This window comes from Venustampulla echinocandica, assembly GCF_003357145.1.
Source record: "Venustampulla echinocandica strain BP 5553 chromosome Unknown scaffold_2, whole genome shotgun sequence".
NCBI classification, from domain to species: Eukaryota; Fungi; Ascomycota; class Leotiomycetes; order Helotiales; family Pleuroascaceae; genus Venustampulla; species Venustampulla echinocandica.
In genome coordinates this window covers 1,895,738-1,919,380 of record NW_022474207.1, presented here as the reverse complement: position 1 = coordinate 1,919,380, position 23,643 = coordinate 1,895,738, and the positions used below count along the sequence as shown (strand labels likewise).

The 23,643-nt window shown below is 47.9% G+C and overlaps 7 protein-coding genes across 7 annotated transcripts; 4 read left to right on the top strand and 3 right to left on the bottom strand.

The window, feature by feature from the left end:
* Positions 1 to 138: 138 nt before the first annotated feature.
* Positions 139 to 870, top strand: BP5553_04991 (MSF1 protein; the record flags this gene model as incomplete). Its single annotated transcript, XM_032013614.1, has 1 exon — positions 139 to 870. The coding sequence occupies one exon, from the start codon at positions 139 to 141 to the stop codon at positions 868 to 870; it is 732 nt and encodes a 243-aa protein (XP_031870214.1).
* Positions 871 to 3,491: 2,621 nt separating this feature from the next.
* Positions 3,492 to 4,923, top strand: BP5553_04990 (Aspartic proteinase; the record flags this gene model as incomplete). The annotated part of the gene is made up of 3 exons (XM_032013613.1): positions 3,492 to 3,866; positions 3,920 to 4,792; positions 4,846 to 4,923. 3 exons carry the CDS (start codon positions 3,492 to 3,494, stop codon positions 4,921 to 4,923), a joined length of 1,326 nt encoding a protein of 441 aa, XP_031870213.1.
* Positions 4,924 to 5,907: 984 nt separating this feature from the next.
* Positions 5,908 to 7,101, bottom strand: BP5553_04989 (Uncharacterized protein; the record flags this gene model as incomplete). Its single annotated transcript, XM_032013612.1, has 3 exons — positions 5,908 to 6,640; positions 6,705 to 6,935; positions 7,022 to 7,101. 3 exons carry the CDS (start codon positions 7,099 to 7,101, stop codon positions 5,908 to 5,910), a joined length of 1,044 nt encoding a protein of 347 aa, XP_031870212.1.
* A 374-nt stretch (positions 7,102 to 7,475) lies between these two features.
* On the bottom strand, positions 7,476 to 9,538 carry BP5553_04988 (Cytochrome P450; the record flags this gene model as incomplete). Its single annotated transcript, XM_032013611.1, has 4 exons — positions 7,476 to 8,575; positions 8,626 to 9,215; positions 9,262 to 9,358; positions 9,409 to 9,538. 4 exons carry the CDS (start codon positions 9,536 to 9,538, stop codon positions 7,476 to 7,478), a joined length of 1,917 nt encoding a protein of 638 aa, XP_031870211.1.
* A 1,230-nt stretch (positions 9,539 to 10,768) lies between these two features.
* Positions 10,769 to 11,232, top strand: BP5553_04987 (putative 60S ribosomal protein L44; the record flags this gene model as incomplete). The annotated part of the gene is made up of 2 exons (XM_032013610.1): positions 10,769 to 11,121; positions 11,193 to 11,232. The coding sequence occupies 2 exons, from the start codon at positions 10,769 to 10,771 to the stop codon at positions 11,230 to 11,232; spliced, it is 393 nt and encodes a 130-aa protein (XP_031870210.1).
* Positions 11,233 to 11,705: 473 nt separating this feature from the next.
* Positions 11,706 to 12,967, bottom strand: BP5553_04986 (putative 60S ribosomal protein L44; the record flags this gene model as incomplete). Its single annotated transcript, XM_032013609.1, has 3 exons — positions 11,706 to 12,307; positions 12,468 to 12,711; positions 12,842 to 12,967. The coding sequence occupies 3 exons, from the start codon at positions 12,965 to 12,967 to the stop codon at positions 11,706 to 11,708; spliced, it is 972 nt and encodes a 323-aa protein (XP_031870209.1).
* Positions 12,968 to 15,088: 2,121 nt separating this feature from the next.
* Positions 15,089 to 23,569, top strand: BP5553_04985 (uncharacterized protein; the record flags this gene model as incomplete). Its single annotated transcript, XM_032013608.1, has 10 exons — positions 15,089 to 15,683; positions 16,502 to 16,774; positions 16,828 to 16,974; positions 17,023 to 17,352; positions 17,407 to 17,590; positions 17,644 to 18,408; positions 18,461 to 21,792; positions 21,842 to 21,942; positions 21,992 to 23,193; positions 23,248 to 23,569. 10 exons carry the CDS (start codon positions 15,089 to 15,091, stop codon positions 23,567 to 23,569), a joined length of 7,251 nt encoding a protein of 2,416 aa, XP_031870208.1.
* Between the last annotated feature and the right edge of the window lie 74 nt (positions 23,570 to 23,643).

The following is a 23,643-nucleotide window of genomic DNA, read 5'->3' as shown; positions in this document are numbered from 1 at the left end:
GTACAGCATCACATCATCAGTCCATTTCCCCTTTCCCTCATCCCTCTCGCTATCCTCTTATTAACAACGCCAACACCGACACCAAGCACCTATTCCTACTGCAGGCCAAACCCTCCAGATGCATACCAAGCTTTGACAATGGTTAAATTCTACGAATCCACCTTTACCTACGACTACTCCTTCCCCGCGGTAACGCTCGCATACTTCTTGCGATATCCGAATCCGTATAGCACACACGTGCTCTCCACCGATGTTATTTCGCGTGCCATCGACGGCGCAGGGCGTCTGCAGACTACGCGGATTCATCGAAAGTCCTCTCGGCTCCCTCCTGCCGTGCTGAAGCTGCTGCCCAAAAGTGTGTCGGGCAATGTCAGCGGCGGCCGGTCTGAAAGCTATATCTTGGAGACTAGCACAATCGATGTCAAGGAGGGCTGGATGTGGACGGAGAGCAAGAACCTCGATTGGACTGGTATTCTGAGCGTGATTGAGAAGCAGGAGTATCAGCGGCAGATCCCAGTTGATGAGGGTGATGATTTTAGCGTTGGGGCTGGCACCACCGGCGTGGTTACAACAGTTATGTTTAAGAGTCGGCTGGGTGATCGATTGAGAGCTAGGGCAACAAGGAAGGGCGAGGCGGCTGTTGCAGATGCAGATGATGAACCCAAGAAGGGGTTCTTGGCGAACTGGAGCAAGACCGGAATCCAACGCAGCATCGAAGCCATTGCGAGTCGAAAAACCGAGAACCAACTGGGCAAGAGCAAAGAGGGTATGATGGTCGTCCTTGAAAGATTGCGGAGTGGCGGCTTAGTCGGTGTCCTTGAGGGAATGAGAGAGGATAGGAAATCGATGTACGGCCAAGAAGGGAAATAATGCGAAAACCGAACGGCAACCCGATTTTGTAGGTTCTAGTACGATAGGGGATTTCAGCGATCTGTTGCCATATTATGTACTCTCTTTGACCAAGCGGGTTTTGTACAAATACATCTTTCGGGAGCGAGGAGTTTGGTATTACCATTGGCGTTTATTCATTAGGACTCTCCAATTCAAATTTATATGATATTATTAAGCGATCACTGGGCGTACTCCATTCTGTCCGTTTTGCAATCTTACATGCTTCCTCGCACACATGCCCTACCCTATCATTTCCCTATCCAAAAAAATGGCGGAGCATCTATATATCGATCTCAATACTTACGAACATTAAAATTTCCAAATATCTAATCATCCAACTCTAATTTCTCGTAACAAGCCGATATCTGGAGAGATATCCACTACATATCCTACTCGGCCGAATTACCTTTTCCTAAACATCTAGTGTTTTCTCGTTTACTTTTAAATAAATTCAAGTTATAGATACCGAGGTATATGGCGGCTACGCTTAGCACGAGCTATTTTATCCTAGCCTGCACACCGCTAGATGCCAACTAGCCCCAAAACCCCGAGGTTTTCTAGGCTATATAAGTGCATTTCTTAATTAAGAGAACAGCTTTGGTTCCTTAAGCCTAGCAAATGATCCCTTAGCTAAGCTTTTCGATTCTGGGAATTAGCACGGTGGTGACTAGATGCGTGGGGAGTTTCAATGCCCAAAGAACCCCGTCCTCTTTTCGAACTTTAAGTTTTATCAACTCTAGAGAGAACTATATACGTTAGACATTACCTGATCTTTTGGGTATTTCAGAGAGGGTTTTGATTTAGGTCCGAGGGTGGGAGGGAATACTTCTTAGTTTCGGTAGTAGCGATTTTAGCTCCGACTCTATCAACTCGAAGGCAATCAACCAGCAAAAGCTCCCTATCGTATCTATAACTAGAGCACAGCCCTGTGCTACGACATTGCCTCATTTTAGAGGTAGGAGGTGGAGGTCATAAAGGAAGGGAATTTGCCGTTGGCATTTGCATTTCTTCGATCAGACGCATGACATAGGACAGAGCCTGTTATGAGGGTACTAATACAGAGCCATTTGACATAAATATTAACGGAGAACTCCGATGAAGTCTGCATATATAACTCAAAATTTTATTATTAGAATAACACAGGTATTTTTGTGGCCCAATTGTGGGACAGTTTCAAGGCAGATATGTCCTTTTACCAATAAAAAATACTCATATACTATGCTCGGTACCTGTACTGACACCGAGCAAAGAATAGAAGATTTAGGATGCCTTACAAGCTAGAGATGGAACGCTAACATACAGTAGGAGCTAGGATTTAGTTATGCTTTCGACGTACTGTGGTGTTGGTCACCTGCTAATTGCATTTGAACCGGCTACCACAAGGGCGGTTGTGACAAGCAGCGGGTACGACATAAGACATGTTGCACGACATCCGCAGCCTCATCTGCCTCTCACAAAGTTCTCACCTCATCCCGCGGGAATGTTGATATTGTCCAGTGAGACCAAATTGTGGGGGTGGCGGTCACTCGGCAAATAAATTCGAAACAGGGAGAGCGTCATCTGGCGATGAGCAGCAACTAACAGCTTCCGTTTTCGGAACTTCGAGAGGAGAGCTACAAAGTTATGTGGCCAGGGCCGGCATCTGGGAACCTGGAATCACACCTTGTGTGTTGGGATAGGTTGCGAAACCTTGATCTTGTGCGTCGATCAGTCGTGCCAACATATCCGAGAGACCCTGCTGCCCCTTTCATTCGAGATTTGGAAGCTGTTGATGCAGGAATAGAAGCTTTGGACTTGGTACAACCAGGGAATAAACTGGCTTGGCACAAGTGAGTACGAGTAGCACATTGCTTGTTTCTCAGTTGTCAACTTGTTCCTCCCCCAGGCACTGGCTCGATTTAGTCTGGCTCGATTGTTGTGATGTGACATGAAACGTTGGTGGCAGTGTTGTTGGTTCCCGGGACAACAAGACAAAATTTCGGATTCGCAGCTAGATCAGCGGACCGAATCGCCTTGATGGCAAAGTTCAGGGTAGGACGCGCATCTCCAGCTCTCGAAGGGTAGTCCGTTGTTGCAACCCTGCCTGAGAACCTATAGATAGGTAGGTACCTACCAATACATATGCACTATACCACACGGTGCCCAATCAACGTTCCGCAAGTACAACGCCTGGACGACACTCCAGCCATGCCTGTAATTGTTTGGCTGTACAAAACCGCCGATGACGCTGCTCTCGAGATCCCATTACTACTTTCCTAGTCCTCTGGGGTGTAGATCACGCTTTGCAAGAGCAAATAACTTGATTTGGCAACCCCCACGCTGAATTAACCATTCGTTATCTCATCTGCGTTGTTTTCCTTGATCGATCCCGGGCCTGCTGAGCAGGCGCCTCTCAAAAAGTGTCAACTAGCAAGTGCAGATAGATACAGGTAGATAAATACCCAGATATCTCTCCTTTACGGTTCATTATCACTCCCGCTCTCTTCATACAGCTCTACCCGCTCGCGCGTACGTGTACCCCCTACGAAACCTTCCATCAATACAGTTTTTACATCTAGCTCCCTCTTATCTACATCAGCCTCGTTCTCATACTATTCATCATGGCTTCTCTCCAAGGTCTCCAGAAGATCAAAGTTATCCGAAATAAGAACTACAAGAAGTCCGGAACCAAGTCCTATGTCTACCTGCTCAACAAATGGGGGTTTGAGCCCACCAAGCCAGGCCCATACTTCCAGATGCAAAAGACCTCGGAAACTCAGAAATCTTTTCACAAGTTCGGCGTCAAGACCCAGTCTCATCGCGTCTTAGCCAAGAAGTCTGGAAGTGGTGGAAGCACTGATGTCGGTACCACGCAAGCTGGAGAAATCGGGGCCGAGGACCAGCAAAATGACTCCATGTATCTTGCTCCTATCCAAATTGGCACGCCTCCGCAAACCCTCAACCTTGACTTTGACACAGGATCTGCTGATCTCTGGGTAAGTCGACCTCTGCTGGTCCCAGGTATTCAAGGACTAACAGGAAACTATAGGTATGGTCTACAGAGCTTCCGTCTAGTATCACGCAGCAGAGCAGTGGACATGCTATCTTCGATCCAAAGAAGTCATCCACATTCAAGGCTGCCAACGGCTCTACCTGGGAGATCTCGTATGGTGATAACTCCTCGGCATCTGGAACCGTTGGAACCGACAATGTGACTATCGGCGGACTCACAATTAAGGATCAAGCTATCGAGCTTGCTAGTAAGATGTCTCAACAGTTCACTCAAAGTACTGGGGACGGGCTTCTTGGCCTCGCATTTGGAACAATCAACACCGTCAAACCGAAGCCAGTTGCCACCCCAGTGGAGAACATGATAACCGAAGAACAAATCCCACAGAGTGCCGAGCTCTTCACAGCCTATCTCGGTAGCTGGCGTGATGCCGATGAGGCTGACAAGGGTGAAAGCTTCTACACTTTTGGATTCATCGACCAAGACACTGTCAAGGCATCCGGCCAGGAGGTTGCATGGACTCCTATCGATAACTCCCAGGGCTTCTGGAAATTCGCCTCCGAATCTGCAGTCGTCAATGGCCAGACTATCAAACTGTCTGGGAATACTGCCATTGCTGACACCGGAACCACCCTCGCACTAGTCTCTGATGAATTCTGTGATGCCATCTATAAGGCTATCCCTGGCGCTAAATACGACAATAATCAACAGGGTTATGTTTTCCCCACGAATACCACTGCCGACAAACTTCCCGTCATCACTGTTGCTGTTGGTGACAAACAGTTTGTTATTCAGAAGGAAGATCTGGGGTTTGCTGATGCCGGTAACGGTATGGTCTATGGCGGTATCCAGTCCAGAGGTAGCATGGCCTTTGATATCCTTGGTGATACTTTCCTCAAGGCAGTCTATGCTGTAAGTACTTGCTTTCCCGAGCTGACCATAGCACATGCTAACACTCACTGTAGATTTTCGATCAGGGCAATAAACGCTTCGGTGCCGTTCAGAGAGTAGAAAAGGAACAGAATGTCTCAGCTCCTCCCTAAGAAATGATATGTACGTGTAAGACTGACATCATGAGGGTTCTATGGGGATAGTACGCCTGGCTAGGCGAATAGGGTGGCATACAGGTGGCTGGCTTTGTTTTGTACTTAATTGTGTTTGGAAAGACACTTGAATTTATGATCTAATAAATCTCAACAATGATGGCATAATAAAAATCTTGTTAAATAGCTTGATATGGAAATAGGAAATATATTATTTCTTGATTTTGAAATCATGGCGTGGTTTAATGAATAATACCAAGTAACCTTAAATGTATTTCGAGAGTTGTTGACCTCCTATACCTATGTCAAAGAGCTGGGAACGGCTAGAGGTGGCGAGGATGGGAACTTGGTTTCTACATACAGAGTACCTATGTGTCTTCATAGCGACAGACATCCCGACTATTGAATGGCTTATTCGAGATTCCTCTTTATACTCGCGGGGAATTTCTTAATTTTGATGCTAATACTTGCCTCATCAAAACGTCCCCTTCGTAAACTAAAATATATGCTATTTGTTCGAGGGAAGTAGTAGCACATTCACTTTATTAGAGCACATATAGCAATAAAACAGTAACACGAACTAGGTTTCAAATGACTTGCGTTTTCTTTCCCACATAAACCTATACGTACGGATTGTAATCTGGTTTGCCTCACCCTTATAAACCCAAGTGCGAGTGCATTACCAGCGAAAAATATTCGAATCCCACGCGGATGTTGAATGAAGTAGACCCGCGCTCCTTCCCCGTTAGGAATTTCGTTAAGAACAATATATAATCCAGCATTCCAACAAACTCCTAAAAGACAAAAAGCCCAGGCCAGAAAAACAATAACAACTAGCGATTTGCAAGACTGATGGGAAAATAAACCAAGTAATTTCATAACTTCTTTACGTCGGACCTGCCTCGCTGTACAACACCACCAAATACCTTCCATTTCTACACTTGCAGAATTTGAAAGCTCCCCAAGACTCGGGTTAAAGATGGCTTACTTCCTCAAAACCGCCTCATACAATGTGACCAAAGCACCAATTCCTGTTCCAACCATCACACCCGACCATCCGCCATATATGGCAGAATTGATCCTCGCGACATTCTCAAGATCAACAAGCCCACAAAATGTGACGCCTTGTCCGTATACGACGAATGACAACAGCGCCTTGACGATATTAAACGTCAACGGATCAAACGCGTAATTGAAATGCGCGTTTTGGCTTCGTCCACGGGAGGGTTTGCTCGTCAAGTTGAAGAAGTATGCCGCGAACAAGGGGAGGATGAGACTTGTGGCGGTCCACAACGTGGCAGGGCCCCAGAATGAGCTTGTCAGGAGGAGGAAGAGATCTGGGACCGAGACAGGGTATTCCCTTGTGTGCAGGAATTGGATTTCGGGGATGGTGAACGCGTAGCGATCGGGCAGTATTTCTTTCCGCAGGCTAAACAACTCGAATAGCACGATTACTGCCTGGATGGCAGTCAAGGTGGATAGGCTTTCGCGCGCTGCTTGTGTGGTCTCGCTGATTCCTGATTCATCATACGCGTCGGATATTTTTGAGCGTAGGACGGCGGTCCGACGGTCGATCGCGTCAGCTACCACAGCCGGCGATGGCGGTAACGGCACATTCGATGCGAATGATAGATTGGAAAGCGCCGAGGAGCGTGCTGGCGTTCTTGTCAGGGCGGTACGAGCCCGTGCAGTTGTTGGTTCGGATTCCGAATCATCTCTATGACCCGATGTATTAGTATATAAACATGTTGACGCGCGTGGTGTGTAGGAATGGAACTTACGTCGCCAGTAATTCCTCCGCAGCTCTTGTAACTCTGCGCTTCACAGTGCGGGCTTTGGTTTCAATATCATAACCGATTGGCGCAACTTCCTTCTTGACTGGAGAGTGTTCACTGCGTCCCCTGGTCTTGTAGAATGGTGCGAGGCGCGTCTCTCCTGAGAATTGGGAGGAGTGCTCATGAAGGTAATCGTCAAGCGCGACTTCAATTTCTGTTTTCTTCATTCCTGGGTAGCTATAATATACTCATTAGCTTATGGTCTGATTATTATTTTGGGAGTTAGGCAATGTGCGCTAAGTGGGTTTTATGAGGTATCATACTCTTTGAATCCGACGGAATCGCACAGCTCTAGCAGGTCGGCTTTCCGCATCTTCTGCAGCCAACTTGATGCGCCTGACATGATGACGATGTTGCGATTTGTGTAGCAAGAAGTGGAGTATGCGCGATTGTAAATGCGACTGATGAGCTTGGACGCGCAAGTGCTAGTTGTTCTGATATGATGCTCGCCTTGTTGTGTTATCGATTTAATGTGGGGGTTGGGGACGTGGCTGGAAGATGCGTGGAGATGCTGCCAATGTAAACAAACTCTGGAGAAGGGGCGCTAAGGGGAGACAAGACAATATACCCTGTCGTCACGATTTTCATCACGTGATATTACCAAATATCAGCGATGGTTGGTGCTGAGTGAATTCGAAATTTAGATCAAGTTTTTCATTTTTGCAGTTTAAAGGGCTAAGTTAAATTTAGTTCATCAGGGAGACAGTTGGCGCTGCTCTATTCTATAATCTTTACAAACCTCTCCTCTCCCTTCCTAACTACTCTAACTGGTATAAATCCTGGATGCAACTTCAATGTGATAACGGAATTAGCGGTCCTCAAAGTACTGCGAGCTTTGTCTTGCGCTTTTCTGTATAACACCCTCTTTTCCTCGTCCGACATCTTCGCCACCTCATCATCAGTTGCCCACTCATCAACAGCTAGTTCGATGGAGTACTTTTGAAAAATAACAGCAAATGTCGCCATAATTTTTACCTGCGCCAGTCTCCGCCCGACGCATGACCGCGGACCGTCAGAGAAGGGAAGGTATGAACCTCGCACCGGGTTGAATAATCGTGCGTGAGAGCTTTTACCTGTAAACCCCCCAAAGCCATCGCCGTCCTCCGCCTCCGAATCATCATTATCTATCAGCTGGTCGGCTGCCGCGTCCACTTTCATGAGCCATCTCTCCGGTCTGAAATCATTGAGATCATCAGCCCCATCAGTAACCTTAGACGGTTGTGTTGGCCAGTATCTTGGATTCCTATGCACACCGATCGTATTCAATGCAATCTGAGCACCAGCGGGGAGCGTGTACTTCTTCCCGTCGATAATGAGATCTTGGTCGCGTTCGTCAGACACCGATTTTGGAATAGCTATGACAGGAGGCATCAAGCGAAGCTGTTCGTTTAAAACAGCACCCGACACACCACCGAGCAGAGAGTTGATACTCGAATCGTAGTCCCATTTCTCAGGCGGCAAGTCCCCAAATATGGCCTGGATCTCTTTTTGCACAAGCCGCTGGGGTCTCGGATTAATAGCCAACTCCATTAATGAGAAATGAATTGCATTTGCGGTGGTTTCGTGTCCTGCAACGAGCGTCGCAAATGCATTCCCCAAAATATCCGAGTCGGACAAATGTATCTGAGCAGCGTCCCTTTTGGGATCGCTCTTCGCGCTATATGAGCTTCTCACGAGTGAGCCCATGATATCCATACCTTCAATTCTTTGGCCTTCACGGGTTTCTGCAACCTTTTGAGCGAATAGGTCGTTCATGTATTGACGCCAGTTGACAAAGGATTCGTAAGCTACCCGTGCTTTTTGAAATGGCAACAGTTCTGCGCAATATTAATACGAGTTTCGCAGCATTAGAGTTAATTGGACTTACTCAACAGCCAGTGTGGTGTTAGCATTACCATAAGGATATGGTCGAGGAATGTGCTCAGCGCGGTTTCAAACGTCATGGAATATCCTTCCGGAGGTTGATTGCTGCTGTATATTCCCGCCCCACCCTGCCCCTCTGTCGAAGCCTCTCCGGGCCATAAAAGGCGCACTCCAAATCCAATGCTGCTTATGATACGTAGAGTCAAGCTCATTGTATCGTCGGGCACACTATTAAGCGTGGTGTTTCCAACCCCGCTGGGCCCCGTCCACTTCCGTAGCATTCCCTGCGTTTGGTCGCATGCCTCAGCGAAGACCAACACATTGTTCTTCTCGTTGAAGCCCGGTGATATTACTTTTCTGTGCTTTTTCCAATCCCCCCCTTCCGTTGTAATTATGTTCCTGCCAAACAGTTCGAGTATGCGGTACGGCTCGAGCGGCTTCGGGAAGGCTTCGCGCCTTGCGGTGATTTGATGCATAGCTTCAGCATTTGTGACCCAAACATACATTGTACCAGGCGATACTGTGATAAGGACATCGCCACTTCTCTTGACGGGTTCGAATAGCAATTTCCACATCCAGTCTGGTATCATAAAACTACTTGCAGGTTAGCAGGATTCGAGAAGCTACACTGAGGACATACGGAAGCCAATCCTCCGTCCAAGCCGTGGGTAGGCTTTGGAGTATTGGAAGCCATAGCTGGTGCGTTATAAGCCATATTATATTATAGGGACCGATAGCTATTGATTGATCAGTCGAGCTGGCCATAAAGCTAGGTTACACAACTGACGTGAGATGACATATGGCAAACCACTGCGTTTCGCTGCAGCTATATTTTTAGAAAGACCTGAAATGTTCGAATATACCCAGGCGAGGACAACCGCAAGCACGCCGATCGCGATTGTACTGGTAGAGGCCATTATCGTTCAATAGCAGGCTACATCAGGTAGGGACTGTGCGACAATACTATTATCATGCTAGCGAAATGTACTCTGCTGATAATGTATTAATAAAGAAATAGAGTTGGCGAAGAACACATTGCAATAATGGCGGAAGCATTATGACGATTGATGGGCTTCCAGCTGCTCGGGCGCTGGGATACGAGTACGCAGCATTAACCGTGCCCTTGTTTCAACATCCCAAGATTTCGTCCCACGTACGTAGGCCAGGTCCGTGAGCCGATAGTGGTACGGAGTCCGCTATGAGCCCCCGCGAGAGATTGATGAACATTTGTCTGCGTAGATACCTCGGAGTTGTCACTTGGCCTTAAGAGGATGTACCTATCTAAGGTACCTTTTTAGGTACCACCGAGTATGCGTTATTTGCAATGGATGGTGGATAAGGCGACTGTTTTGGGGAGAAGGCGGAGACACGGTAGGCTCTTGGCCAGCCCTTTGTGTCACATTCAACGTTCCATTCCATATCATGAGAGGATCCTTACCCTGTAATGGGCTCTTTCAAACCACCTAGTAGAGTAAAAGGTTGAACTAGAAATACCAGGTACTTAGGTACCTAAGGTACCACCGCCTCCAGTGGACAACTTCATTATACACGGCGAAAAAAATCCCCCAACAATACAAGCCCTACACTTGATTACCTTATTATCGCATCGCACATATACTATTTGCAAACAGATGCAAAATCGTAAATGATATTTGTAGACAACAACTTCTTCAAGGTAAAAATCGCAGTTTCAAGGGCTTGGGCCACGCCGGTCGTGGTCATGTGACCGCGAATGTTAGCGCGCACTTTCCAATCTAAGCGAGCGCACAAATTCAAGCCTACGAAATTCAAGAACATCGACGCCGAGACGACACACCATATTCTTCACGACTAACGGCAGAAATCAGTCAAGATGGTAGGCACCCCGATTCATTCCAGATCCCCATGGCGGAGAAGAGGGCATTGGTGTATTGAGAGGAGGTTTGGGGCTTGGGGCTTGGAACGCTGGTTATGCCGAAGATGAAATCGCGAATTCGATCTTGCTCACTCGTGGAGCTATCGACGAGACGTTCGGGTTTCCCAACACATCCGACCGAGAAAATTGGCTATACGGGTCTGATCGCCTTTGAATGGCGTATATGGATAGGCTGGGGAGGGATCGAAGGCTCAAGATATGGAAATGAGCGATGTTCTAGATCAAGGCTAACATGAACGCCTTCACAGGTCAACGTACCCAAGACCAGACGCACCTACTGCAAGGGCAAGGAGTGCCGAAAGCACACACAACACAAGGTGACGCAATACAAGGCAGGAAAGGTACTTGGGCATTCCATCCTCGTTTGTCGAACGTCCTTCTGATGCGAACTTTTCTCCAGGCATCCCTATTCGCGCAAGGAAAGCGTCGTTATGACCGCAAACAATCCGGTTATGGTGGTCAGACAAAACCCGTGTTCCACAAGAAGGCCAAGACTACAAAGAAGGTCGTGTTAAGACTGGAGTGCACAGCCTGCAAGACGAAGGCACAATTGGCGTTGAAGCGATGCAAGCATTTCGAACTTGGGTACGTCACCAACTTCCGCAGCATAAGGGCTGGCTTTGGTATGGATGGAAGTGCTAATGAATTTGATACAGTGGTGACAAGAAGACCAAGGGTGCTGCGTTGGTGTTCTAGATGTTCTTCGATGACGACTCTTCTTCATGTGGGCATGGCGCGGCATGGGAGTGGATTTTGCGTGGGTGCGATGGTTGAGATAAATTCAACAGGGAACAACAGTATGGATTGGGTCCTTGTATCTTATTCTACATCGCCGAGGAAACATGGCAAAGTTCGCTGACACGATTGTTCTCTTCGATAACTTAAAATGTCTTCGGTGAACTGTGCGTCAGGAGATGATGGGTATTCTGCAGCTGCCTGGAATCCCGTCAGCCTCACGTTTGCACATATTTTGTGTAACGTTATGCCCGTGACCGAACGAGATATGCCAAAAACGATGTTCGAAGCCATATTTAAATCAAACCGCACTAGATAAAATATCGGCTGCGAGTCCACGAAATCCTTGAATGTTTCAACGGAGAGACACCTGCTGAGATGGACAATCCATATCTGCTAGCCCTATCATATTCAAGGGGATGTAATCTAGTAGTCTAAAACCCTTTCCCAAGTTTAACGGTCTCGCCACCACCATACCAAAGCGTCCCCCTTCTATAATCGAGCCCCATTTCCTGCCCTATAATCCATTCCCCCTCATTCATCCCCTCCTTCGGCCAGTACTCATCCTCCAGCCACTGATTAACTTCCTCAATCTTGCTGAACCACCCCGCCATCTTCTCCGCACTATCATGGTCGCCTTGCGTAAGAAAACGGCCAAGAGTGATGTGCGAGCTAGGCACAACGTAACGCGAGTCCACAACGATACCTGCCCGTTGGGCGATGTTGAAGAGATCTCGACGGAGGTGGTGATATGTGAAGTTGTCATCCTCCCGGGTCCGGGAGCTTGATGGAACGCTTGAATTTGACGGTAGGCCTTCTCCTGCTGCAGGCAGGAAGGAGAGGGCGATGGCCGCACCATCATAGGACAGTGTAGGTTTGATGATACGAGCTCGGTGGGTGTAGGGGTAGTCTACCATAGAAGTAGAAGCAGAATCGCCGAGAGCCGTGATGATAGACGTTATTTCAGGAGCTGTCAGAGAGTGGGTGATTTCTAATGCGGTCAAGTGGAGGTTTTGGAGAGGCATTAACCAGATACCTGGAAGGAGTTAGCAATGTGCCTGGACTAGACTGAGAGATTGGGGTTGACTGGGTCGAGGGCCAGTCGATGGTTGTTCTTCTGGAACGTAAAATTACAGAGTAGTAACTTCGCTCTTTAAGTAATCAAATATGCAATACAAATGAAACATAATACGTACTCGGTGCCAGCTTCAAGAGCTCCTGCTGAATTCTATCCACGAGAGACTTGATATGGGGTGGAGGCCGAGCCCAGAATACGATGCAGTTTCTGGGATCTTGGTATCCAGGTTCAATTGAGGGATCTGTAAGTCTTTGCAGTATAGGATCCAGAATCAATCCCTCGTACTCAGGCGAGAGTAACTTCTCCCGTTGCTGCCCATTTCGTGTGTCACGATGGGTAGCATATCGAGCTTGAATTTGAGCCTCTGAAAGTTAGCTTGGGCTATCAATAAGTATGAGACAAAAACAGAAATGAATGGTGCGGTATATTGGTCGTGGCTCGCCAATAATCAGGGGGAATAAGACTAGAGCTGGGAAAGAAAAGGGGTTGCACTACAGGATCATTGTGACATGCTTCAATCAGGGCATCATAGGGGTTGTTGTATGCAGCAATATCAACACCTGAGAGGTCCTCAAAAGTATTTCTAGCATCTGCTGATTCTAGATGTGGGGGAACCATTTCCTTGGACTTGTATTCTAAGAATCTTCACCAATTTTGGCTGAAGGAAGAGGGGTGGAGGGGCGGTGATCCGGCAGAACATCGGTGGTCGGATATACCTCGGCCCGGCTTAGTTTTTGGATATCCGATGTGGTTCAGTTGATCACAGCAAATACAAACAAAACCAAAGCAAATATTGAAGCTTATCCCAACTGCACCTAAACTCTCCTTCACCATCTAAGGAGAGTGCAGAATCTCGCCATGGGATCAACAGGAGTGCCATCGTCGTCGTCTGGCGATATTGACCCGTTACTGGAGCCCTGTCGCGTTTATCCAAGACGGAACGGGGCTTTGTCGAACGTGACGGTCTTTAGGAAACTACCCAACAACTCTTTCTCCGGCTATATAAGACATCGATAGGGCCTCGAATTCAAGTTCTCAATGGTTCTTCCTCTCCCTGAAGGATTGAATTTCTATCATCTTATCATCAGAACATATGGAGGGGCTTATCGCCGGCTCGTCGTTGCTTGTCCGGAGATTCTCCTTTTGGTGGTATCAGCCACGGTCGGGAGGCACGGTCCAGGTTGGTCCCCTTTTCCGCCCAACCTTATTTGCACCTTCAGACAGCCTGCAGGGATTCGCGCTTTGAATTTCCAATTTACGATGTCGCGTCCTGTGTGTAAATTCAGAGAGACAATATCCCCTTTATGCCCCCGACAACGAACAGCCCTTTCTAAGCTTCGCCCACTAAGTCGACACTGGTATATTAGCTTCACACTCTTTATCTCCTTTTGCAGAGAAAAACTAGCAGTTCATCACCCTGGGTGTTGCGTTCTGTGCGAAATACCTGGGTACTTCTTGCCTCGAGGTAAGCAATATCCCGAATCTCTAGAGAACCCACGCGCCCCCCCCCACAATGCCGACTCCTTATTCTCCTTTTAGCTATAGATCATCTTCTTGCATTCCTATTTTCTCTCCATTTATTTCCTTTAACCTTGTAGTGTTGTACGCATGATAATCTCTTGGACTTCCAATCGCTAACATATGCTCAGAGCAGTGTCCCTTCGTTACCGGTCGACCCCACTACCAACCAATTCTGCTGGATATAATACTCTGCAGATGCTCTAACTTCCTGGGCCATTTTCTCCTTGTGAGACCGTTTGTCGACCTTCCACACACCAACGAACTTGCGATAGTTCTCCTCGCATGCCCCATATTCTTGTCATATTATAGGGTCGCTACTTGCTTGGGTTCGCTCTTTCTCTTTGGTCCTTAGCGTTGTAGCGGCAGCCTCCCACCACAACCCTACCAAAGCCAACACTTTTACTACGCAAATCATGAAGAGTGAACTCTCCTTGAATTGAGTAAGTCCTAATGCACTGGCATATACCAACTACTAATGTGAGCCACAGTCCTTGCCTAGTTTGTCTCCACTTATCTAGAGTGGGGCATCTTTGAATCACTTGATTCTCCAAAGCCAACCTTCGCTTCATGATGCTCAGCCTGTTCCAATGCTACCACTCCTGTATTTAATACATCTCTCATGGTAAGCTAGGTTCGCTCCCAGGTTAACGTGGTTATCTCATGTCCAAGGACACTTCATCGGAGGCTGTGCTATAAGTAGCTAACTATCAACCATAGAAAAGGAGTTGTTGCGAAACTGTATTAATGGACACGTATCTTGATTTTGTCTTGTAGCACACTTTGCTCTCCGATGTAAGCCTATTTTCAAGTTGAGGAGTCATCACTCGATTCATCCTCAAACGAGCCCTTTTATAATGTTAAAGCCACCATTTCTGAAGTTCCCCAGCTAACCCAATATAGCTCGTTTCCTTATTTCTTTAAGGAGCACTTGCATCACCTCGATATACACTGGCCCTGTGTTGTATAGCGGCTTCCGTTCCTTGCTCGCTATTCAAAGGCCGCTTACCTGAGACCTAGACTTGTGTACAAGTCTTTGATCTTCCCCGCTTTCTACCCTTTGATCGAAGACCTCTTGATTTCCTGTTTGATCTTGCCGAAAGTCGAGGTCCATTGTGCGCCCGTATCACGCCCTTGCAACATACGTAGGATATCGGGACTCGATCCGCCTTTGAAATTCGTCGTCGGGCTATTCTTCGTGTAGGTAACCACCTTGACAATATGCGGCGATCCCGGAGATCAGCTGTTGAGATACTAGCATCCGATTCCCCAGACGAAATCGACTTATGCAGCTATGCTCCTCCCCGTCGGCATAAAAAAAGCGCAGGCACGCCTGCCGTCGAGATACTTGACTCTACTTCAAGATTAGCCTCTAGTAGAAATAGCATTGGGGTTGAGATTCAAAGTAGAGAGACGATCACCAGTGGGCAGCCTACCACTCGAGATAGAACAGCCCGTCAGATTTCTCCATCTAACACCGATGCTACTTTGGATGTTATCCTTGTAGATCACACGAGCTCCGTGGAATCCGAATGCGATGCAGATGACGAGAGCGATGAGGAGCCTCAATTTCCGTGCTCCAGGCGCAGTACTACGAAGCCCCAGACTGTCCCTAGCGAGATCCCACTCTCCGACCCAAAGTCTTCCATATGGGTAGGTCGAGAGGGAACCAACATTGCGGTAGTTATTCCTTCGAATAAGCCTCGGCTATATCTAGGGCAAACATCTGTTTCGAGGCTCAATGCCGTCCCTAGCAGAAGCAGAGGGAGCCCAAAGAGAGTTGTGCTAGTCGAGGGTGGGCGAAAGATACTTGAAGGTAGGTGTGCGTTCTCTCGAAGATATCATTCTATTCTTGTCCGGCTTGTTAGCATTCCTCCAGTGCCTTCGTATCGTTTTCTTGCGTACCTTATTACTGATGGGCATGGTGGATCTTGTCGATCATGATACCGATGGCTTTTATACCCCTGACTTTATATATATATGTGGGAATCCCCGAGTACAAGGTGCTTCGATGTATTCGGAGAGTTACATTTTGCTTTGCAAGTCTGTTGCAGCTTAAGAAGCATATCATCGCGAGGCTGTCCCTCGGAGGGGCTGTCTGCCCGCTCCGAAGCACCACGGGTAGCCGTCGCTTGGTAAACAAAGCCTACACCTTGATTTCCAAAACCTCATCTTGACGCGCCCTTTGCACTTTACACACAAAACCTCCTTTCGCACATAACACCAGATCCTTCCTTCTTTGCAAGTTACTTTCGCTATAACCACATACACTGAGCTCTTTGCCTCTACTGGCAGTAGTAAGTGCCCCTTGCACCCTTGTCGCGGTCGCGATCGCGGTCAGTCCGGACCCAAGTTTTAGTGACCTTCCACTTCGCGGGGAAGATCGAGTGCTACCTGACCTTTTCCTCTCCTTCTCCAAGGCTTTGCTTCAAAGCTCCCCATATAAGCACTCTTTGTATCGCGTTATGCATTGCTCTTTTGTCTTCGTGCCCTTGTTTGCATGACTTGTCTTGCACACTTCGTAGCCTCACCACCTACCCTTCACTACAGCTTTGCTCTTCCAACTACGTCTCAACCTATCGCAGCCACTATCTCATCATATTGCTATCCAAACATGATGCTGACTTCTTAAAGGCAACAAAATGCCAAACCCCTACCAGAGTTCCCTTCGTCCACGTCGCGCGCGGGCAGCAGTCTCAACATACAGCGACTCTGAAAATAGCTTTACCTTCAGCAACCCTATGGACGTTGACGATGGCCCCAATAGCGAGACCGTCAGTGGTGATACTGATTACGATGATTCCTCTAAATCCGTCGAGCCACCAGCCACTGAAATTGACGACAATGATATCTCTCTAGAAGAGTCTGACATTTCCCTCCCCCCTACGAAACGCCAGAAGGTGTCTAGTAAGTTTCGCCCTCCTCAACTTTATACGACAATTACTGAACTACAACCTAAGTTTCACCTAAATCCAAGAAGGCTGCTGCCAAACCTCCGAAAAAGACCATTGCTGTTAAACGCCGTGCCCAGCCAGCTGCTACAAAGAAGCCTAAGGCACCAAAGTCAAGCTCGACAAAACTGCCGGTTTCCCGTCGCAAGACAAAATGTTAGTCACAACCTTATGCTCTTGATATCAAGTACTAATTGAAGCTAGCGGGTTCTTCTTCCCAATCCGCATCCGCCTCTGACGATGAACCACCCGATGAAGAAGAAGCCCCAGAGGAAGAAGTGGTGAACGGTTCTAAGCCAAAGGCTGCTGTTAAGTGGAATGACACGTTCAAGTACGGGCTCGGTTTTGATAACATGCTTCCACCGATCAACACTGTGAGAGCTGCGTTCGAAGATCTGTTTGACCGATCAAAGGAGATCGGATTTAACAAATACCTGCGCCATCTTGATAAACTTGGCAATCGTAACCTGACAGTGGCGACCATGTGCTCAGGTACCGAAAGCCCCATGCTAGCTTTAGACCTGCTTGGGCAAAGTAAGTGACCGGGCCTCAATATCTTGTCCTACGTTGCATCTAATATATTTCTAGTTCGTGCAGAAGCCGAAAATGGTGCCGCATTTGGGGTTGATCACAAATTTAGTGCGGAGATTGTGCCTTTCAAACAAGCATATATCTATCGGAATTTTGAGCCAGGTGTCGTCTTCCGGGACATTACGGAACTCTTCGCTCTTGAGGGCCATACACGTGCGGAGGCTGAAAACAAGTTCAAGATGTAAGTCGATGCTCCCTCGAATCCCTCATACTGTGGCCGCTCATCACCTACAGGAAAACTGCACATGGAGGGTCGGCCATTGTTCCAGGTGACATAGACCTTCTTGTTGCCGGCACTTGTTGTGTAGATTTTTCAACACTCAACCGTGCTCGCAAAACCCTTGCAGACGGCGGCGAATCTGGTGATACCTTTTACGCGATGCTTCATTATGCCAGGGTCTATAGACCAAGAGTGATCATCCTAGAAAACGTTTCCGGCGCGCCATGGGATGGTGAGAAGAACAAAAGTGATTCGAAGGTTGGCATGAATACCGAGCTAGAAGAGATTGGATATGAGTCACGGTCCTTGAAGCTAGATACCAAGGAGTATGGTATTCCCCATACCAGACTACGTGGCTATTTGATCGCCGTCGACACAAAATGCGACAGGGCGAAGAAGATCGACATCGCTGATCGGCTCGACAAGTGGGTAGAGCGCATTGCTGCACTGAAGAGGCCTGCCAGCAGTCCCGCAGAACAATGGCTTCGTCGCTCGGACGATCCTCTTCTAGCCGCTTCCGGCGGCGCCTGGCTCAGTGAGACCCAAAAGGCAACGAAGGCACCTAAGTGGGAAGCATGCAAATGTAACCATCACTCTTACCGCCATTTTTTGGCTCTCGGCATGAAGAGAACTTTAACCAACTGGGTTGATGACGGCCACTTTGAATTACCGGATTATTACAACCGCAATCTCAAAGGCTATGTTGAACGTGTGCTAGACACACTTGAGGTTGCTCATCTTCGAAACCTCACACGAGGCTTCGATGATCGGTACTATGCGTAAGTTGCGATTCAGCACAGCTTTCGATTTTCAGCTAACAGTATGCACTAGTCGTATCCTCGAGCTATCCCAAAATGTCTTCCGTGTCACCGATACTATTAAAGAGGGTATCGTTGGCTGCCTGACGCCGACCGGCTTTCCATTCCTTACAACACGTGGCGGGCGCATCCTTGGAGCCGAAGCCTTGAGTCTCCAAGGCCTACCCGTCGAACAATTGGACTTGTGCCGCTTAAACCAAGCTGAACTTCAAAATCTGGCTGGCAATGCGATGACCTCCACTGTCGTTGGCACTTGCATTGTAGCCGCACTCAGTAGCTTTTATGACTTCTTTGGGTATAAGGCCATTTCGCAACAGAAAGTCGAAACTGTCACTCCGGAGGTAGCAGGTGTAAATTTCGTCAAGAAACGCTTAGCTGCAGCATCATATGAGAAGCTGTCGCCCACAGACGCCATTGCAGAGGCTAGACTAACCCGCCGGCTGTGTTATTGCGAACGAGACGAAAAGAAGAAGTTGACCTTCCAGAAATGCAAGGTGTGCCAGCACACAACTTGTACTTCATGTGGAAAGTCGCCAACTCATCAATACGAGCCCATGGATGAGTTCCTTATTAAAGCTCGAAAGGATCCAGTCGAATTCGAGATGCGCTTGAGAAACTCGGTTCCGATGCGCATTCGCTTCACCGATCTTAGCTCTCCAGAGTTAGAGAAGGCGCTCGCCAACATTAGGCAATGCCATGGCGTTGATATTGACACCGAGACGTGGAAGATGATCCTAGGGTGCGTCCACAAGGCCCTAGAGTCCGAGGTGTTCTTCAGAAGCGTCAGACGAGCAGAATGCTGGGAGGTTCAATATGACTCGCCATACGCAAAACTGATGCTGACAATTTCTGATTCCCAAGTCAGATGGGACTTGTACGCCAACCTTCCAAATGAACCCCTTGGTACTCCTTTAGGGAAGTATCTACGGCAGTTTTCAATTGCTCGTATGATCCCAACTGAGAATGACCTTACTCAAGGCCCCTGGAAGCTCTGGCTTCCTAAGAAGCATGAGTTTGATGTCGACCTCTCCCTCACCGGACCTATGGTACCATCATATCAAGACCACTGTGGGTTAGCCGCTTTTACGGATACCTCCGTGTGCACCAATATTCGTGTTGATATTGCAAACTTCGATCCAAAATATTTTGACATCGACATCCGCGGCGAGTATGAAGCTTTCCAGTCATGTGGACAGGCATTCAACTCATTACACGTCAAGAAGTCCACAAGCGGATCCACGGCCCCTCTGTTCTTTTTCCTCGAGCAGCACTTGCGTTCTGGCGACCCCAATGATCACTTTTTCGTTTTTACAAAAGATAACAGAAGACTCGAGAAATTAGAGCATCGAGAGGCAATTGCACGAGTCAACAAATCGTTCCGTCTTCCGCATGCCCATCGCATTGAAAGTGCTAAAGGGCAGAAGGCACAGAAATTCAAGTTCGATGACTCGAAAGACAACTTCGACCCCCTAAAGGACACGAAACAGATGAGAGTCAAGATCACGGTTGATGGTGCCTGGGCAGACTTTGAACCCATTACTTTCAACTCTCGGGTTCATGAGGATGTGTACTATCGTCAACTCCCAAAGGATGTCTCACAAGTGGCTAGTACTTCATGTCACAAACAGCTGGCCGTCTTTATGTGCGAAGCCCCGATCAAGGGTAAATTCCGGCGATGGCCTTCTGATCGATGGATCGAACTCAATACCGCTAAGGAGGCCGACTTTACTAATGAGTTTGGGTGGCTTCTTGAGAGGGGCCTTGTTCTGGACGGGCACCACGAACTGAGCGGCCAGTGGCACTCTATAGCCCCATCGCAAGGTGACTGTGCATGTCTAAATTGCGCGCCCGCTCCTCCTCGTCTTCTTTGGTCAATCAACAAAAAGGGAAAACAATTCCCATTTGAAGAACCCGAAGACGCTTCGAAATTTGAGCAAGCTCTAAAAACCCGACCTTCGCCAATTTCCACTTTCGTATCCATTAAGGGTGGAAACATCGCTGTGATTATCGGCGTAAATCCTAAGACCCTCATTCACAGATCTGTTGCGAGATTGGAGTCCAATGTCTTCGGAGATAACATGAGATCTGGAATCTTTACGTCTTGGAGACTTATTACCGACAGCAAGGCCGCTCCAAGTCCTCAATTTCGACCTCTGCACTTGACAAGCAATGCCCGCCACAAAAAGACAGATCAACCAGCCCAATTCCACTTTAAACTCCGCCCCGAACAACTACGCGGTCTGGCATGGATGGAGATGCAGGAATTAGAGAACATCTTCGTCGAAACTGAAATCGTTGAAGCCCGCCTCTCCAGTCTCGGTTACCGGGCTGAAGGACGAGCGACCAGAGAAGTCAATGCATCTGGGGGTGTTCTGGCTTTTGATGTTGCTTTCGGCAAAACTGCTCTGGTTTTGGCCCTCATCGCGAAATCTATGCCTAAAGCATCGGAACATGCCGCAAAGACAATTAAAGGTGCCGTGCCATTGAAGGCTACAATCGTTTTGGTTCCCGCCCACCTCACGGGACAATGGGAAAGCGAGGTTAAGAAATTCATGAAGATGAGCCGCAATGTTCTCGTTGTCAAGAACATTCTATCGTACAAGTCCATGACCGTCGCCAAATTTCAAGCTGCAGATATTATCATTTTCAACATGAATCTTCTGGACCATGAAGGATACAACACTTTGCTATCCAACTTCGCCGGTATGCCTGAAATCGGCTTTAGAGAGAGCAATAGAGCCAAGCTTGCCTGGCGTAAAGAGGCCGCTGCAAGAGTCAAATCCAACGTAGATAGGCTCTCTGCTGACCCACAAACATTTGTGGCCCATCTACGCAAGGAATATGCTGAGAACATCGAGGAGTCCGAACGCAACGAGGCACCTATCCCCTCAAAACGCCTCACGGGTAGCGCATATGTCAGTAAAAACAAGCCATGTGACAATGACTCGGCATCAGACACTGATTCCGAAGTCGACATTGTCAACAACAAGCGCAAGAGAGGCCAGGAACCTAAGCGAGCTCAGAACCCCAAAGTTCCACAAGACCCCAAACGAAATGTGTATTTCTCATCCATCAAAAATCGCAAGATTCAAGAACTCTTTCCGCTACTGGAGATGTTTTCGTTCCACCGTCTGGTCATTGACGAATACACATATTTGAAAGGGACGGAGGCGACAGTTGACCTCGTCAGATCGGCTAAACGCTGGATCCTTTCGGGGACACCTGCTCTGGGCTCGTTCTCTGATATAAAGAAGATGGCACGCTTGATTGGAATCCACCTTGGAATTGACGACCTTTCTTCTATGAGAAGTGATGATTACAAAGCTGCCATCACTGGATTGACTAGTAAGTCTAATTGACTAATCTAACATGTACAGATGCTGACGATCATAAGCTGCTGAGCATTTTAGGTCGTATCTAGAAGTCCCGAGCGTGGTGTGGAAGCATCATCGCCATCTGCTGTGCCAAACATTCCTCGACCAATTTGTCAGACGTGTAAGTCATTCACCGATATAGCACCGGAAGCCCTACTAACAGCTTTAAGGATGAGGCTGATTTGGGGACAATTACGATGACAACCACCTACCGAATCGTCGTCCCTCCCCGCTCAGAGTGGGCTATGTACCAAGAAATCCAACAGCGAGCGGCTGCTATGGAGTTCGACCGAAGCAGTAAGAGATTTAGGGGTTCTGGAACGGATGCGGAGGAGCAATTTGCGCTTGCCATAGGGAACAGCCATGATCTCCGTGAAGCCCTGATCTTCCGCGCTGCGCACCCGAGATTATTAGACGATGATGTTGAGTTTGACAGCGAACTCCGGGGCGTAGAGGATCGCATTTTGTGCCTTCGCAAGAACGATCAAGCCAACATGGAGGCCATCATCAAAGACGCCTTGACAAAAGCGGTATGGCTTCAAAATAACCAAGAAAAAGGTGTTAACCCTCCAAATTTTACCGACTGGAAATCTCGGGTCAAGGAGAACGTTTACGGGGATGAGGATGCCACGAAGAGCCTTTGTGAGCTCATCGACCAAGCCTCGAACCAATACGATCGAGATGGCTGGACAAGCTTTTACCGTATCGCGGATGACAAGGATAAAGAGCGCCAGCACCTAGTTGTGAAACCCAAAGGGAAGGTGGTCTCCGGAAGTAACCAGCACCTGTATCAATCAGAACTTCAGCTCCGGATTGTGACAACCCAATTGAGTCGCCTAGGAGAGTACTACGCCAATCAGCGCCGATCTTTGCGCTTCTTCGAAAATCTCAATCGGCTGCGCAGAACGTCACTCAGTTGCGGAAAGTGTCGAACCAAGAACATTAACCCCAAGGAGGTCACTCTCCTCACAAAATGCGGCCATATGATCTGTAACGCAAATCAGTGTCAGGTTAATACAAATGACACTTGTCCGGTCTGCAAATCAACGAACCACAAATACCAGAGAATCCTTGTCTCCGATCTTGAAAACCAATCAAGTTCGCTTCCGAGCTCGAATTTCGGTCAGAAATTGAACGAGATCACAACCCTTATTGGTAATGAACTCCATGAAGAAGACAAGGTTTTAATATTCGCCCAGTTTTCGAATATTCTTGACACGGTCAAAGCTGCTCTAGAGCATGCGACGATTCCGTTTGTTGATCTTAGCAAGACTAGAGACCCTTCCAAGACCCTTCTCAAATTCCAGAGTGATGGTCCTGAGATATCCAAGGTTCTTGTTCTGGACATTGATGATGCCTCTGCAGCTGGAAGGTAAAGTCTACCCTCTTACTCCATCTGGTATAACTGATACTAACTTAATTGTAGCAATCTCACGTGCGCAAATCATGTCATATTCGTTTCGCCGTATTACGTGAAGGGTTCGGGCGCTCAAGAGAAGTGGCGTGCAACCATGACTCAAGCAATTGGTCGCATTCGTCGGTATGGACAGCAGAAAGAGGTTAAAGTGTATCACTTTGCGACCCAGAATACGATTGATGTGGATATCATTGAACAGCGAGAGAATAGCATGCTTGTTCAGTCCTCCCAACGGGGTCTGGGTACGCTGAAACCGCGACTCCATGGCCAGTCACGCCCACTCTCGAGTGCGGTCGCTCATCTTCTCTTCCGAAGAGAAGATTATGAGTGATCTCCTTGCGGGCTAGGCATGGTGGTTTTGTATGTATAATTAGAAAGGATGATTCTCGTCGGCCTTAAGCTAGA